Raw genomic sequence first — 17,363 nt, 5'->3', positions numbered from 1 at the left:
GGGAGAAAAAAAAATCTGTGTAATCATTCATGTATAACCTAATATAAACAACATGAAAATACAGAACAGCAGCTTTCCAAAGTGTTCTTACCAAGGAGAAATTGGCCCTCCCAGCCCAATTGCACTACTTCCCTGGGGCACTACAGCAATTGCTTGTATGGAAAACATAATATTTTCACATGGTAATGAGCAGAGCAAGCATCTTTAACCCATCAGTTCTCCCTGAACCTCCAATAAATAACCCAGGGACTGGAAGCACTCCAATTGATCACAGTTGGAGTACTTCTGCTATACAGTAACTATTTTTCAAAATGGTGTATGAATGCTGAGTTCATTAAAATAACACATAATCTACAATACAGTGTGTTTCTTAATGCCCAAGTCCACTCATTATCTATATTCATATTCTGTATGTATCTGCTATTCTGCTAGCGAAAATGTGCACGAGGCTAACTGAACCTCTGGAGTTTGCTAACGGATTATTCCTGGGGAGTCAGGGTTTGCTTTTACATTTGTTGGATTATTGGAAGACGTTTTGGCCAGACATTTTGGTTCTTCCAAAATGTATGTGAATCACAATCAATCAGGTAATTATTATTCACACCGTACATTTATGCCTACACGATGCCTCCAAGACTATTTCCTATTGCATTACCATTCATGAAAAGTCTGTTCTTTTGGATTTTCTCACTTGAATACCATGCAGACCTCTGCTTCACAAGATGATGTTATTCTGGAGGGCATTACGTGGACTGAACACAAGTTTACAGTGGCACCTGATGTCTGCCACACCTATACTGCTTTATCTGAATAAAACTAATTAAAAAAACTGCTAGAACATGACACACATTTCCAATATGCTTTTGTACAAATTACTGGCATCAGGCTTTCCTTCCTGCTTCAAAAAACATCATTTCATTTACCTGATGAGACTATTAGATACACTAATAACTTTTTTCCTCTATTTAAAAGTAAAAATTTATCATCAAGTCCCTGAAAATAAAAAGTAGCTTCTCATTTTCATGCTAGCAATAACCCCAGTACAACTCTGCCAAGAATGCGACTCTGAACTGCGCAGATGTGTGTGCATGTGCTTTTATGCATGCGTGCATATCTGCATTCCTGTCTATTAACGTTACGCTCCACGTTCATTGCAGCTCTCCCACCGACCACCTACAACCAAACCCAGCAGCTCAGAAGCACTTTCAAGTAGATTAAGCTCTTGTGATGTGAACCACGTACCTTGGGGAGAAAGACAGGAGAACCCACCAAAGGGCATTCCACTCGCGTAGAAGAGAGACGGAGCGACAGGCTGTGCTTTCCCAGCTGCAGTCAAAGCTTTATCAGGTACAACTACGAGACTTTGGGAAAGAAGCTTCATTAGTTCCACTGCTAAGAGCACTTACTTTTTTTTAAAGAAAGCAATCACTTCAGTACGTTATTAAAAAAAAAAATCTTTAAAAAGCCTCATGTTTTACAACTGCTTAGGGTTCACATCTACTAATTGAGTAATGTTGGTTTCAGGAATGCTCTGGCATTTAGCACAACTAAAAAAGCTGGCTCTCTCTTGTGTTTACTTAAAGTGGGTTTGGCTACCTATAGATTTTTTTTTGCTTTGTCCTCAAAAAGCAAGGATTCTGATTCTTCCTGGGCACATTCTTTTCCCTATACTTTTGAAAAGATCCTAAAGATCAACTTTTCAAAGGCACTTTTGCTGTCTAAAAGCATGCACGTATGAGACACAGATCTAACATTTTCTGAGCAGCAGTTTACTGATTTGAAACTGGATATAAAATGTTACTGTAATGCAGATTAGCTTTCAAATATTATCCCTGTTCTTCTTTTCAGTTTATCTTTTCCTGCCTTGTTTTCAAAAATGCTATTTTTCTTTTTCTTGCTATCAGACTAAGATTGAAAATACAGCTTTTGGAAGAGGCATTTCTGTAGCTGTGTAAGACCACAACCTCTAAGAACACCTTGCAGTCTGTGATACCCTGTGTGTTCCATGTGAGAAATTACTGAAAAGAGAATCACAGTAAGTGTATTCAAGTAAAGACATTCATTAGAAATCTACAAGAGGATTATGCTCCTCACAAAAATGGATATAGTAAGTTCTCAGGACAAATAAAAGCCTTGATTATATTATGTTTTGGTTATATATTGTAAAAAGTAATAAGCAGAACGTAAAGGATACCTTCCCTTCGTAAAGGGTATACTCCTTCTTAAAAGGACAGCAGAAATCCACAGCATAGAAAACAGCCTCTAAAAGGTAATGATTGTCTTACTTATAGCTGACTTCAGAAGCAGATTCCAGATGCATTTCCCAGTGTAAGTCAAAGCTGACTTTGAAAAGCAGGACCTTTGCAGTCTTCAAACAAAGCACAACAAGACAAAAAAACCCGCACAACAGATATCCCAGGAGGTTACCTGTGGAGCCTCCAAAGTTCTGTGAAGAGTCTGCTCCGTTTGTTCAAACGTCCTCTCGGTCATCTCCCTGTGGGTTTCTTTTATAACTGCTGTCTTTCAAGTACAAATGTGATAGGTACTTCAGAAATGATGGCAGATGATAAGTTAGACAAGCATGCATTGAAAAAGGGAACTACAGATTTAACCACAGGATGGAAGGCTCCATACAAGCACACAGTTTAGCCCAGAAATGGTTTTACTTTATTGAGGGTCAATTATATACCATAGTCTGGTAATTCTCTAGTAACTTTGCAAGAGCAGGAATGTTTAATGACTGACTGCAAAGAAATAACCGATAGCCAGCTGCCTACGGACCACTGCTGGTATCCCAATTTGTTCTTCCCCTAGAAAATCAAATCCAAATGTCGCTGGAAAACTGTGCAGGTTTTGTCCAATGGTTTTATACCATCGTGTCCAATGCTCTTGCCATACAGCCGGGTGGACATCAGCGGTATTTTGAGAAGTGACCAGTACCAGAGCAAGACCAGCCTCCTAATCTCATGCTGAGGGCTTTGAGCTGTGATCCCTAGGGTTGGATAACACAGGCTCACAAGCAGGACAAGCAGCAGAAACCAACCCAAGGGCCCAGAGAAGACCCTGCAGAAAGCCGGGCTATATGGAATGGCATTATAGGAAGGACGAGAAGAAGGCTAATGACTTTTACATTCATTAACAACCTGGATTGCAAATACAGAGAACCCTAATAAATGTGGAGGTGACACAAGGTGGGAGAGGTGAGTGCTTTGGAGGCTAAGACTAGAATTGAGAAAGTTCTTGACAAATTGGTGGAAATTGGGTGCAGTGCAATGTGGACAAGCTCTCAACTGCATTTAGGCATCATCAACTGTAAATTACTAGCTATAAATAATCAATTATCAACTGATTAGGTATCTGTTCCGCAGAAAAGGATCTGGGGTTTTGGAGGGTCATAAACTGAAGGGAAGTAAACAATGCCATGCACTTGTGAAAAAGGCACCCCAGGTCAGCGAAAAGCGAGTGTCCTCTGCAAGACACGTGAAGTAATCCTTCCGCTCTGCACAGCGCTGATAAAGCCTCCGCTCACATGCACTGTGTCCAGCTCAGATACTGCACTTATAAGAAAGGCATGAAGCAGATGAAGAGAAGACAGTACACAACAAAGGATACCACCAGAGCCTAAAAAGTACCAGTGAGGAAACAAGTTGAGGGAAGACTTGTGCAGAAATGTAACACGTTAAGGCTTTCACATGCTCTCCAAGTCCATTGGGCTGGGACTAAAAGATAGCAACAAGTAAAATTCAGGTTAGATATCAGGGAAAGCTTTCAGTGTTGGATAGGGAGGCAGTGGAGCAGACGCCCAAGGACTGAAAGAAACTCTGTCACTGGGCATCTATAGACAAACATCAACCAGGAATGACAGTTGTAATCAAATCCTGCCATCAGGCACAGCGATAAATTAGGTGACACCCTAGGGTCTGCCCAGTCCGTATGTCTCTGAATAAACAGCTAATTACTGGGCAGAGAGCTCTGACATCTACATCGAAATGTTTCTGTAGAAAAGAGGAATTTCTAAAGGTGAAGCAGGAATTTAATAAGAAACAGTAGTCACAAAAAAAAGGGTAAGAAAAGGTTATGTTCTTACACAGGCCTGACTATATTATTGTAGATCTGAGATGGTTTTTTGGAATAGGTCATTCCAAAAAAACCCTTTTGTGCTCATAAGCATGCTCCTGTCTGCAGTGAGGCGCCGATTTGTTAGGTGCTTAGAAGGCTGGATAGATCTGTGTAACGTTTCTTCCCAGCTACCAAGAAACCTGTAGCACTCTTTTTGCTGAGACAAAGATTTATTCAGGCTTCAAAGGGAACCACGCTCCCAATTAACTCGCATTTGGGGGAGCTCCTCCTTCAGGCTCCACTCCTTCCAACCCTTCTGAGATGCCTCCTGGCAGGAGCAGTACAGGGAGGAGCGACGAGGGCTGCGGCTCTCCTGAGCCCTGCGGATGTGCAGCTGGCCAAACGCAGTGACGTATCAGTAATTGCATGGCAGTGAAATTACACTTGCGAGGAGGGAAGGACTGACCCCCCAAAGCGTACCAAATCCCCAGGACTCCCACGTTATCCCGTCTTGTCCATACATCTCCACACAGTAAAGAAAACTTAAATCAATCCAGGCTGACAAGCATAAACCTAATATTTAAACTACACTGAGTTGCTTCTCGTAGTTCAGCAACTATGAGTTGGTGAACAGAGTTTAGCAGCCGCCAAGCTGAACACCACTGTTGGGCTGTGTCGGTGACTATTGAAATGATCTCACAAGTGGTGTGCTGGGGTAATTAGTCCATTTATTTTGTCATGGTTGTGTCATTATCAAAATACATTTATTTTTTTCCCTTTGTAATCCTCTTTTTCTCTAAACTGAAATCAAGCCACGGCAAATCTTTTCTGTTTTGTACTGCTTCTTTTGTAACTCCCTTCTCTCTTTCGTGCTGTGTTTCTTGGCAGGACAAACGCTCATCTGCTTGCCCACAGCAGAAGACACAGGCGGGCAGACCTCTTGAGGGCTTCTTCACCGGCGGCTCCTCAAGCGATCAACCGTGCAAAGCCCCTTCTGTCCGGGGACACACACCGCCCGCAGCTCCCAGCGCCCGCTCGGCCGAGGCCTGCCCGGCTGACAGACCCCGCCAAAGGCCTTGGCCGTCCCGTCCCGTCCCTTCCCGTCCCGTCCCTTCCCTTCCCTTCCCTCAGCGGGGCCCGGGCCGCGCCTCCCGCCGGAGGAAGGGGCGGGCCGGGCCCCGTCGCGCCGCTGAGCTCATCGCGCGGCGCCGGGGCGAAGGCGGGCGGCAGCAGCCGGCTCCTCGGGCCTAGCGCCGCCGCCTCAGCGCGCCGGGAGCCCCGCGGGTGGGTGCGTGGGTGCGGCCGGGGGCCCTGTGCCTGCGGGGGAAGGGGGGGGTGTCTCCGTGCGGCGGTGAGGGCACGCCGGGCGGGAGGGAGGAGGCCGGGGCCGTGGTCCATGCGGCGCGGCGCGGCCCGGCTGACGCGCCGTGTTGTCGCTGTTTCTCCCCAGATGTGGGCTGAGGTGTTGCTTCTGCCCTGCAGGGCCGGGCTGCGGCTGTTCCCGCCGCTCCGGCTGCGGCACCGAGCGCCGGGCGCCATGAAGCTGCAGTCTCCCCAGTTCCAGGCGCTCTTCACGCCGGGGCTCCGCAGCGTGGCAGGTGAGTGCGGCCCGGCCCGGCCCGGCCCGGGGGGTCTGGGCCTGGGCATCCGCGGGGCTGAGCAGCGGCCCCCAAAGCGTTCCTGCTTGCTGTGGCGTGAGGAGGACCAAAATGCCGGCCTGGAGAGGCAGGGCGGCGAATGCAGGCTTTGCACCTCGCGTCCCGTCACTGCTGTAGGCGCAGCCCCTGATCCTCTTACCAGGGAAACGGACAGGGGCTTTTGTGGCCTGGTCGTGGGTGCTAAAGGGCAGCCTGGGGAGCTGTTGTGTTCTGGGAGGTGTGTGCTGCTCTTCAGCTCTAGCCACTGTGGCTTTAAAATGACTCGAAGGACGTGGCGGAGCTCGGTTTTTATCAGCTGTCGGGGGCTATTGTTCCTGAAGGAATTTGGATTCACTGTGCTCTGCCATAAGTAAACTAAGCACCTTTCCTTGTCAGCTACTAGCTGCTAAAAATGTTCCACAGCCCAGAGTTCCCCAGTATCAATTAGCAACCTGTTAATATTTAGGTTATATCAGAAATGCCCCAGAAAAGTACATCAGAAATGACTGGGAAAGTACATGTGAGTGCTCATCTGTGAACCTAATTTGTGCATTTTACGTGAAGCTGTGAGGTACGTACATACTTGGTGCTTATTGCATATTTGAGTATGTATTCCCACGTCTGTGATCTTAATTTGTGAAAAGGTAGGTTATGGCTGACAGTGTGCCATGGTTTTTATTTGAGAGAGTGCTTTATGGTTTTCCTTTCCTTCCCAGAATTGTTTGAGAAGAAGAACTATGAGCTGAGAATAGCCGGAGGTGCTGTGAGGGATTTACTAAGTGGAATGACACCGCAAGATATAGACTTTGCCACTACGGCTACACCAGCAGAGATGAAGGAAATGTTCACATCTGCTGGTGTTCGTCTGATCAATAACAAAGGAGAGAAACATGGAACCATTACTGCCAGGGTTGGTTTATGATTTGACTTGGATCTTTTCTAACTGTCTCTGTGAATGTGCAGCATAACCAATAGAAAACGGGTAGCATGCTCCTTCTTTGTTAAAGTATCACAGTCAGAGTTTAAATGAGACCCTGCTTTAAAGTATGGAGTGATTTTTTTTGATTACTTTTTGTTCGTAGAATTCAATTAATTACCATATTTTAATGCATGTTACCTCTGCATAACCCATTTGTGCTGCTGTGTCATCACTAGAAAAGATAATGTAGGCTGCCCACATGTTCAGATAATGTGGGGAAGTTGATCCTAGTGTTTCCTGCTCCCGATTTCCCAAGTCTTGCTTCCTCTACCTTGCTCATTCCTCTGCCTCTTATTCCATCTTCTGCAGGAAGATTTCTGCAGGCTATCTAGAAAATGAATAATGCAAGGGTTATTTTCAGGTGTTCATATTTCTTGATTGTCTGCTCTGTATGAAAACATGGTACCTGTTGGTTTGCATGTATCCAGCCTGAGCACTAACTGTGTACAAACATGAGGCTGAAAAAAATATACAGCTTTTACATTTATATTCATGATTGTGTTGAAGTAACAATGTCTGTGGGATTTTCAGCTCCATGAACAGAATTTTGAAATTACTACTCTTAGAATAGATGTTGTCACCGATGGACGACATGCAGAGGTTGAATTCACCACTGACTGGGAAAAGGATGCTGAAAGGAGGGATCTGACTGTCAATTCCATGTTTTTAGGTAAATTCTTTCAAAAGCAAATATTTAGGTGAAACACTGCTTTTCAAATTAAGCCAGTAAATTCTCTCAGTCTGTTTCAATTTTGCTTGTTTGTACTGCTGTGAGCTGAAAGGTCTGTACAAATATGTGAGATGATCTGACAAACCAGGTCAAATCGCACAACTTCTCTTCTTTATTTTCAAATGAGAGTGTTTAATTGTGCCAGCCATGTTTGTAAATTCATAGTAGTCTACTTTTTTTCTTCTTTTTCTAGGTTTGGATGGGATGCTGTATGATTTTTTTAATGGATATGAAGACTTGAAAAACAAGAAAATTAGATTTGTAGGAAAGGCAAGTGAGAGAATACAAGAAGATTATTTACGAATCCTAAGATATTTCAGGTACTAGGTTTTGCCTTTCCTAGATAAAGAAATGAAGTAAGCATTGTAGAAGGTTTCAGAAACATGCAAAAAGAGATCAGTGATGTAAAAAGAGTTGTAATTGTCATATTGTTAAGTTTCCTCTAGTATTATAAATTAGAATATTTAACACTGTCATGGCGTTGATTCTCTGAATAGCAGTAATAAATGGAATAATTGTTCTCAGTCTAACATACAGGGGGGTTTTTTGGGCAGGTTTTATGGAAGAATCGCAGAAAAACCTGGTGATCATGAACCTAGTACACTGCAAGCAATTAAAGAAAATGCCAAAGGTTTGGCTGGAATATCAGGAGAAAGGATTTGGGTGGAACTGAAAAAAATTCTTCTTGGAAACCATGTAAATCATTTGGTTCGACTTATGTATGAGCTGGATATTGCCCAGTACATAGGTAAAGTGAAATGAAGATTGATTTCCTACTCCTATAACATATACAAACAGAACTGCAGCGTGGCAAAGTGAGATAAAACTTGTTTTTACCCAGAAAGAAATTAGATTTTTTTTTTTTTTTCCTGTGTTACCATCCACATTTCTTATTAACACTCTTTTGTGCACTTTTTTTGTGTGTATCCCTTTAGGACTACCACTTGATGGAAATATAGAGGAATTTGACAGAGTCACTGAAAATATTCAAAATCTGTGTCCAAAACCGATGACTGTTCTGACATCATTGTTCAAGGTGAAGGATGATGTCACAAACCTTGATCTGAGGCTGAAAATCTCAAAAGAAGAAAAAAACCTCGGCCTTTTCTTAGTGAAGCACCGGCAAGAGTTAACCAGGGCTATGGGTCCAGAACCACTTAGACCGTATCAGGACTTCATAATGGATGTAAGTGTTTCATATTGCTTTATTTTATTCTTCACAATAAACTTTGAATTTCCAGTTTTACAGAGCAGCAGAGATGACAATGCCTAGTGGAAAGAAAGGGCCTTAAAGAGTCAAGTGAGAGCCATTTCATCGGCAGGCTTGTTTATTGGTCCCAGGCAAATTTTTGCCAGGGTTTTAAAGACCGTGATACTTTCATCAGAAAGATGGGATGTACTGACAAAAAGCATTAACCAAATTTGGATTGCTCCCAGTGTAATAACATCACAGGAACTGGAAGAATAGCTTTCTGTGTTATTGATTCCAGTTCCAGTTAACTGAGGTCAGGTTTGTTTGGTTTTCCCCTTTGTTTTTCCTCTGGAGAGGGGACCAGAAATTAAAAAGAGCTATTCCAAATGTCCTGGCATGTCTCTGCAACGTAAAGCAGAAACTTTGCTATAAAAAGATTGTTTTCCTTCAGTACAGTGTAGTTTTGCAAGAGGATACATAGCAGACATTTCTGCCTGGGTTCAAAAGCTTTTTTCTTTCCCATCCAAAATACTGAGGCTTTCAATTCATTTTTAAGAAATTATTTAAAACAAACAAACAGAAAACCCCACCATATTTTTAGCAGTTCTGAGCACCTTGTGTTCTGTAGTGATTTTTTTTGACTGGATTTAAAAGCCTACCTTTCAGTCAGGCTGAAAAAATTCATATTCAGTCATCTGAAACAGAAGTTTCCTGTGAACATACCCAGGGACTGACAGTTTGCTGTACTGTCCCAGCTGATCTCCCCTTCTGCATTAAAACATGAGACAGGGTCTGGACCTCAAGAGACTCCCAGCTTTTTTATGTGAAATTCAACTCCTTGAACTGTGTATTGAAAGTCGCTGCAATTCCTGGAGCATCGGTTTGTGTTCTTTGTGAGGAGTACTGTTAACTAGGCAATCTGTGACGTTCTTCCACAGCAAAGTTCAAGTAATTTTCAGGTGAAGTTCTGCGCTTTTATGGCAGTACCTGAGGCTGAAGGCGAGAGACAGCAGTCTCTGCAGTGAGGCCTGTCTCCCGCAGGAAAGGTAATAGTTCCTCTCCAGTTGGAGGTTGAAGATAATGGTTACAGCTATTACCTGGAATTCAAGAAGTCTCCAAGGATCTTCCAGAGCCTTCAAGTTAGGACTGAGTTTTAAAACTTGTGAGGCAGAAGAGATCCTCGCTTTCATAGTTCCAACTTGTCCAGGTGTTGCCTAATAAGGTGTCATGGGAATAACGCAATGTTGAGCTGGTTTGAGCTGTTTTCTACTGTTTCGTAGTGAATCCTCTCTTTTCTTTTTTTCTTTTTTTTTTTTTTTTTTTCTTTTTTTCTTGTAGTCTAGGGAAGCTAATACAAATTCCAAGATCTGTGAGCTTCTAAAATACCAAGGAGAAGAACATCTTTTAAGAGAAATGCAGCAATGGACTGTTCCTTCTTTTCCTGTTAGCGGCCATGATTTAAGAAAAATGGGTGTGTCTTCTGGAAAAGAAATTGGAACAGCGTTACAGCAGTTAAGGGATGAATGGAAGAAGAGCGGATACCACATGGATAAAGAAGAACTGTTAAGTTGCCTGAAGAAGTTGTAAAATTGAATAATAGCAGAGAACTGTTTGTGCCCTGTTCTAAGTGTAACTGAGATACCAGTAAATATTTTGTCACTGTACTCGCAGCCAACATAGCATTTGTCATATTTAAGATCTTCAGACAGCACAGTTCTCCTGTTACTATTTTGTAATTGCTGCAAGGAGAGGTTTAATTTTGTAGTAATATGTAAAACGTTATTTGCCGAATTCCACATTCTCTACCTCTTTTTGTTGTATTTTCATGATAAATATTTAACTACTTTATCTTGACTCTGGGGCATTAGAGGTGACACCAAGATTTTTCTCTTTCTGACTTTGCTACATCTAAAAAAAAAAAAAAAACCAACAACAAAAAAACCCAACACAAAAGGTGTTTCTGTCCTCTAGATAAAATCATGGGGGCTTTTTGTGCCTAGGAGAGTGACAAAGTGTCTAGAAATAATGAGCTCTCAATCTTTTTGTAGTGAAAGCCAGATACCAGATTGAAATACTCACTCCAGCACTTCCCAAACAGTCTTACCATGTAAAACAAGTCTTTTTTCCTAAAATATTTTTATTTTCCATAATTCCAGAATCAATTTTAGATTAAAAGGATGACTTAGCTGAGTCAGAATCCTGAACTTCTTGTCTCTGCGGTAGTTTTACAGTAACTTGTTCGTCACTGACTAACTGAATCCACAGAAAACTGGTGAAGGGTTCTACAGTATGTTTTCAACTTCGTGTGCGAAACGTACTGTTAGTGTTAACAGTAGAAGGGGAGGGCGATCCAGGTTCCCTGCCTTTCTCCCCGCCGTGTCCGGCAGTTGACTCCTGCTTCCCTTCCTTTTGCTTTCCCAGCGAGGTACAAGTAGAATTCGGGCGACGGTGTGGGTGTGCCTGAGCAGAGTGAACCCGAGCGAAGTCCCCGTAGCTCTGTCACCTTCGCAGTACTAACGCGCTCAAGGAATGGGCAGCGCCTTCAGCCGTTCTCCACGCGTCTTTTCCCGTAACTCGCAGCAGTGAGACCCGAGGCATTCACCTCTGCTCTGATGTGCAGGCACTCTGTTTAGATCAGTAGGATTATTTTGGGAAGAAGTCTTAACATCCCTACTACTGTCACACCAGCGTCTTCCCTGTGTTGCTTCTGTGTTAATTATCCATACCTGCCTTCTGTCTGAACGGATCCACGTTAAAAATGCACTCTGAATTCAGTTCAAAAGGAAATTCTAAATAATTCGCCCCGTCAAAATTAATAAAGACACAGATCAATAACATTTTGGAAAATACGAGAAGTAAAGGGGTTTGACTATTAGCTAAAGCTGATGGGTGAGGAGAAGGGAACCTAGACAAGGAGCGAGCTGTTTGCATAACTCATACTGGGCTCAAGGCAGAGTTTGCATTCTGTTTGAAGAGCAGCCACCAATTAGTGCTGCAGAAGACAGGGTTTTGAAGCAGTGCTGTTCCTGGCTGGTCTTAATGAACATCTACTCACATCCCTGGCTTTTTTTGGTGTGCTTTTAAAAAAAAAAAAGGAATGGCTCTAACCAAGCCATATATATACTAATATAATTATATATAAATTATATACATCTCTTGTATATAAATTTTATTGCGGGTTTAAGTTTTGCTACAGAACCATGGTAACTAATAAAATCGTTTGGATTTCATTTTCCTCGGATACCATTGTGTGACACTAGATGGCAGCAATACCAGAGCAGTGCCACCAAAAATCAGCATTTTATCCTGTCAGAGAGTTAACTTTCCAGCTGCTTTTTGTTTTTTTTCCTAGGAAGTCAGTTACTTTAAATAAATCATTCTGAAGGTACTTGGGAACTTCAGGAAGACAGCAAGGGAAGAAAAAAAGTGCTGTTTTTCTCTGTTAATAAGGCAAATCTCGTAAGAACATGATGGTGTTTGATTTAATTATGTAATTAAATTGAAGCCTCCTTGTGCAATTTATTGAACTACTGAAATCTTGGGAGGGAGACAAGTAATAAAATTCACTGCTATAGTAGACTCTTGTAAAGAACACTTCACAAAACTGCATCTTTTAAGGCAACGTCTGTGGAGATGGTAAAATATTAGCAACTACACTTTACGTTACCGAAAATTGTCGGGGTCAAACTCCACGTGGAGGGAGGATTTTTCAGGACACGAGCTTGAAACTTTTACAATATCTCCGGTGCTTATGAAAAAGAGCACAAACAGATCGTTCTGAAAGCATCTTAATTAAACAGTCCTGCTTGGAATTCAGCGCAGTTAGCGTGTTTGTTCAAATAGCTCATTTAAAAATCGTGTTCTGCTTGAGGTTTCCAGTTGGTCTGTCGAGCATCTCCGTTTTACTCTATTCCAAAGAAATTAAACCCTAGTAAAATGAAACTGCATTAAATCAAACTAATGGCATATTTTCAGCAAGCAGTACCAGCTTGAGTTCTGGAAAAATGATGTGTTTGAATAAACACTTTTTTATGGAGTATCAACTATTTAAATATCAAATTGGGAGATAAGCGATGAAGCAGTTTGATACGTGTATGGTCGAGTAAAGTACTTTTTTCTCCAATGGATCACTTGACTAATTAAACGGTATTCGCAATGTGTTTTAATTAAAAGTTACACATCAGAAAAACCCACATGGCTTTGCTGGTTGGTAGCCGTTCTGGCTCCCCAGTGCGACAGCCCTTTCCAAATCTGGCTACCGGTATCGATGTTCAGTCCATCACTCTTTGGGTTTGTTGGAAAAAAGAGTAAAAGACTAACACTCCCTGTTCGCCCTCTTGTCCTTGGGGGGACATAGCCCAAAAGTTGGCAAAGAATAATGAAACAACCTCTTTTTTTTTCCTGTGGGTGAAGCTAACGCTCGTTCAAATCGGAGCCCGGAGCAGCAGGACGGGAATGCAGCCCTCCCCGCGCGTTCAGGGGGTCCCAGGCGCCGTCCCCCCGCAGCCCTCGCCTGCTGCCCTGCGCCTGCCAGCACGCCTCGCCACCCCGGGAGGGAACCGCCTGGGAAGGGCAAAATGGTAAATAATACAAACTGCTTTGCCTCGCAGATGGCTTCTGAGGATTAATGAAGGTTTTTACCATTCTCTCAAGATGTAATGATCTGTAAAAATGATTAAAAGGCCGGATTGGCTTGGATGCATTTTAGGGGGAAAGGGCACGGCTCATTCTCCCCGCAGAGCCCATAAACCTCGGGCCTGAAGCAAAGCGCAGAGGAGGGAAATCACGACCGAAAGTGCCCCAAGGCTCACGCGCGGCGTGGAGGGAGGCGCAGGAGCTCAGCGGGCACTGGCGCCCGAGCAGCCCTCGGGCCCCCGACACGCTCCCGCTGGGCGGCTTTACTGGCCTTCACTGGGAGGTGCAGTTTATGGGTTGTTTTTTTTTTTTTACACACACAGACACACACACACACACACAGACACACACTCTCTCTCTACCACTCTATCTATAAATAAATAAATGAAATAATATAGATGATAACAAATAATATATAAGTATACATATTACAAATAGATAACATAGAATAATAAATAACATGTAATAATAAAATATGTGATAATAACAAAAATATATCATAGATAACATATAAATTTATATAACATTTATTATCATATATATTTACTACATACATACATTAAAAGTTTAGGAGCCATAGATTTATATATATGCAAATATATATGTTATATATTATAATATATTTTATTATTATATTTTATTATATACTATTTATTATCATATATTACATATTCATAATATATACTTTACTGTATTATTTATTAGCTTTTATTTATGTTTTTATTTATTTATATAACAATAAAGTTTAAAAGCCATAGATAGATCGTGTGTGTGTGTGTGTGTGTGTGTGTGTGTACAAGTACAGTGGGTGTATGCCTATACATCTATGGACACACACCTGCTGTACCCTCTGTGTGTGTGTGTACACACATATATACACATACAAATCCAGGTGTATATACATGCAGAAAAATATATATCTTATATATAACAATAAATATATATTATATTTTTAGAAATATATATATATAAAGTTTAGGAGCCACAGACAAATAGATTGATCGTGTGTGTGTGTGTGTGTGTGTGTGTACACGTACAGTGGGTGTATGCTTATACATCTATGGACACACACCTGCTGTACCCTCTGTGTGTGTGTACACACATATATACACATACAAATCCAGGTGTATATACATGCAGAAAAATATATATCTTATATATAATAATAAATATATATTATATTTTTAGAAATATATATATATAAAGTTTAGGAGCCACAGACAAAGAGATTGATCGTGTGTGGGTGTGCGCGTGTGTGTGCGTGTCTGGGGAGTGAGGGGGTGTGTGTGTGTGTGTGTGTGGAGTGAGATTATGTCTATATCCCTATATCCAGCGATCTCTCTCTCTCCCCCCCCCATCTCATTTCCATCACCCCGACTCCCGCAGTGGGAGGCTGCCCTCCCCGCGTCTGCAGAGCCCCTGCGTGAGCCACAGAGCCCCGCGGGGCAGAGGCTTGCGGGAGGAATCACCCCCAAAGCGCAGGGGTTCCGCACGGCGCTGGTGCCTGCTGCCTGGCAAGGCTTCCCTGCAGCTAATAATGGGGAGGGAAAAAAAAAGATATGATCAAGGCAACTACAGTCGCACAAGCAAGGTAAAGCAAGAGCACAAGGAGGGAAGACAAGGTGTGTGCGCTGGTATTTACATAGGGAAGATATGGGTTTTAAAAATAAAAACAAATTAAGTGCGACATCCTGACCCAGTCCTGCTGCACACGAGCTGGCAGGGACCTGCTCTGAAACGTGAACGCTTTCGTATAAAAAGGATGTAGAAGAAGATATTGACTAATATCATTATGGCTTGACATACGGCCATCAGATCAGAAACTGGCTCCTCTCACCCCGCTTCTGGAGTCACTCACTCAGTGCAGAGGTGGGCAGGGGTCGGGGACCCGGGGCTGTCACAGGCAGGGACAGGCAGAGGGGCCCAGAGGCCGGGGCAGGCAGGTGATCCACAAAGTTGTTCCATTTTTCTTTGCCTCAGTTTCCCTGCTCCCGTAGGAAGGAGTTTCTGCTGCCCTGGCGGGTGTCTAAACGGATGGTAGCCCTGTCCCTGTCACCCAGCACACGCGTGGCTGGGGCTGGCCGGGCACTGCACCGTGGTCCCAAAGCACACAGTGACACAGCAGAGCAGGTTCACATCCAGAAACATCGCCAGCACGCATGGGAACTATTCTTTACTTCCCAAACATTTATGAATTGTGCCAGTCTGTGAAGTTTCTGCCTCACCTCCCCAGACCTGGTCTCAGTTCAGCTTGGGGAGAGCGATGCCTCCTGTATCTACAGCTTGCACAATACATACGAGTTGTACATGGGAATTCATCTGGCTGAACATAAAAGCAGGATTATTATCCTTATTTGACTTCCCCATACGGTACAGACATAAATGGCTCATTAACTTCAAGGGGACTCCCGAGGGATTAGGGCTCAAGTAGTTTTTGATGGCAATGCCACCCTTCTGTTCCTCTACACGAGGAACCGGGGGTGTTAGTGGGTGGGGAAAAACGTGTACAGAGCATCAAACGCAAACAGCGTCTGTATGGAGACAGGGGCTACAACACTCAGACACAGATGAAGTTTGTCCTCTTAAGTACTCTAAAAGTTTTATATTTCCCTTCTCCAGGAGAGCACTCGGATTGAGGAAGTCATACACCAAGCTTCCATTTCAGAGCCTTTATAATTTCTCTGTGGATTCAACACAGCCGGGGACAATGTCTTCAGGTACCCAGCACTCTGCCAGGGCTTTCATTCAGGTGAATGACTTTTCTTATGAACTTCAATAAATCAACAAATCCTACAGAACACTGTGGAGCGTGACTGGCTGTAGTACAATAATGCCTTTTCCTCCCTTAAAAAGCTGCTTCCAGTTCCAGTGGGACAGTAAAGATTACGTTACCTTGGCAGAGTGTTAGTGGTGGAGAGACTAACAGTGTCCTTCATTATCGGGCTGAGCAAGAGGACAAGGATATAAAGCTTTGACATTTTAGGTAATTCCTTGATAACGTGCTAAGACAATAGCTCTTTAAGAGTCTGAAATTCAATTCAGCATGGTCCACTACCTGCATATTGCCTAAACTGCGGATCCTATAGCTTCATTTAGGCATTGTACCTCCAAAGTTATACAGAAAGAAACAGGAGGCTGGAAAGCTGTCCTTCTCCGCTGCTTTCCCACAGCCACGTGCCTACGGCTTTGTGGCGCAGCGACGTGGCGATGCCCATTGTAAACTCTGTGCTGTTGTCACAAAGTCCTCATGATATTTTTATAATGCTTGGAAAAAACTGCAGGACTTTTCCAATGGAGTAGCAACCATGCTGAATGAGGGCTATCCAAACATTTGTAAGGGGGAACACCATCACACAGCGATGCAAGCTCTCAGAAGACACAAAGGTCTTAAAATACAGGGGAAAGGGAAAGCTCATGGCACGCTGCAGAGCCTTAGTGAGAGCAAAAAATTCCACGCTAGGAAAAAATCCTGCATCAGCTGCATGGAAAACAGCATCTGCAAACAAGGCAGGTACCCGGGAAATCCCTGCGAAGTTTCCTCTGGCACAAAGAAAGGCCAAAGCGCCGGCTAAGCCACCGCGAGTGTGTCTGCTTTCAAAATATCGGAAAAACAAGAAAAACAGGGAGTGTCCTCAAAAACTAAATTGTTTAGCAAGCCAACTGAGAACTGCTTGACAGCAGGCACTGGACTCCCACGCTGGTCTGCGTCCCTACCACGTTTGGGACAGACACGTGTTACCGTCGTCCCTTCCCGTAACCCCTCCAGGAGAGCAGTATGAAACACTGCTTCTGAACATACTGTGGGCACCCGCCGAAAGGTAAAATAGATGACACGGGCTTAGCTATGAGGTAGCAAGAAGGACATTTTGAAAACGGTCGCATAGGAAAAATGAAGTTGCGTGTTGTGCTTTGAGCCCCAAAGCAGGATCAAGCCCATTTCATACACTGAATTTAAGCCTTCTAACAGCAAATTAGATTTGGGCACCATGAGTTAAGCTAAAACTGTATCTTGGTGATTCTTTGATAACCCAGACCAGAGAACATTCTCCTAATAAAACTGATGAATAAATCGGATTACTGGGACACATTCCTGGTGCTGCTGGTTGAACCACAACAGGACAGCCCTGCGAG

General features: G+C 43.2%; 1 protein-coding gene across 2 annotated transcripts; it reads left to right on the top strand.

Annotated features, from left to right (window-relative positions):
• Positions 1 to 5,331: 5,331 nt before the first annotated feature.
• On the top strand, positions 5,332 to 10,787 carry TRNT1 (tRNA nucleotidyl transferase 1). 2 transcript variants are annotated; one of them, XM_050904921.1, is made up of 8 exons: positions 5,332 to 5,347; positions 5,542 to 5,657; positions 6,413 to 6,606; positions 7,207 to 7,345; positions 7,599 to 7,725; positions 7,960 to 8,153; positions 8,341 to 8,591; positions 9,936 to 10,787. In XM_050904921.1, the coding sequence occupies exons 2-8, from the start codon at positions 5,597 to 5,599 to the stop codon at positions 10,182 to 10,184; spliced, it is 1,215 nt and encodes a 404-aa protein (XP_050760878.1). In that variant the 5' UTR covers positions 5,332 to 5,347; positions 5,542 to 5,596; the 3' UTR covers positions 10,185 to 10,787. The 2 variants fall into 2 exon arrangements, with proteins under 2 accessions (XP_050760878.1, XP_050760876.1); XM_050904919.1 differs by lacking the exon at positions 5,332 to 5,347 and having other exon boundaries at positions 5,510 to 5,657.
• The last annotated feature ends 6,576 nt before the right edge of the window (positions 10,788 to 17,363 follow it).

Source organism: Gymnogyps californianus, chromosome 13 (genome assembly GCF_018139145.2).
Source record: "Gymnogyps californianus isolate 813 chromosome 13, ASM1813914v2, whole genome shotgun sequence".
NCBI lineage: Eukaryota > Metazoa > Chordata > Aves > Accipitriformes > Cathartidae > Gymnogyps > Gymnogyps californianus.
This window is presented reverse-complemented; position numbering and strand designations above follow the sequence as displayed.

Excerpts from the sequence above, each read along its gene's own strand:
- TRNT1 (XM_050904919.1), top strand. The coding sequence starts at position 5,510 with ATGTGGGCTGAGGTGTTGCTTCTGCCCTGCAGGGCCGGGCTGCGGCTG. Across the intron at positions 5,658-6,412 it reads GGGGCTCCGCAGCGTGGCAG|AATTGTTTGAGAAGAAGAAC; the intron begins GTGAGTGCGGCC and ends TTTCCTTCCCAG. Across the intron at positions 8,592-9,935 it reads ATCAGGACTTCATAATGGAT|TCTAGGGAAGCTAATACAAA; the intron begins GTAAGTGTTTCA and ends TTTTTCTTGTAG.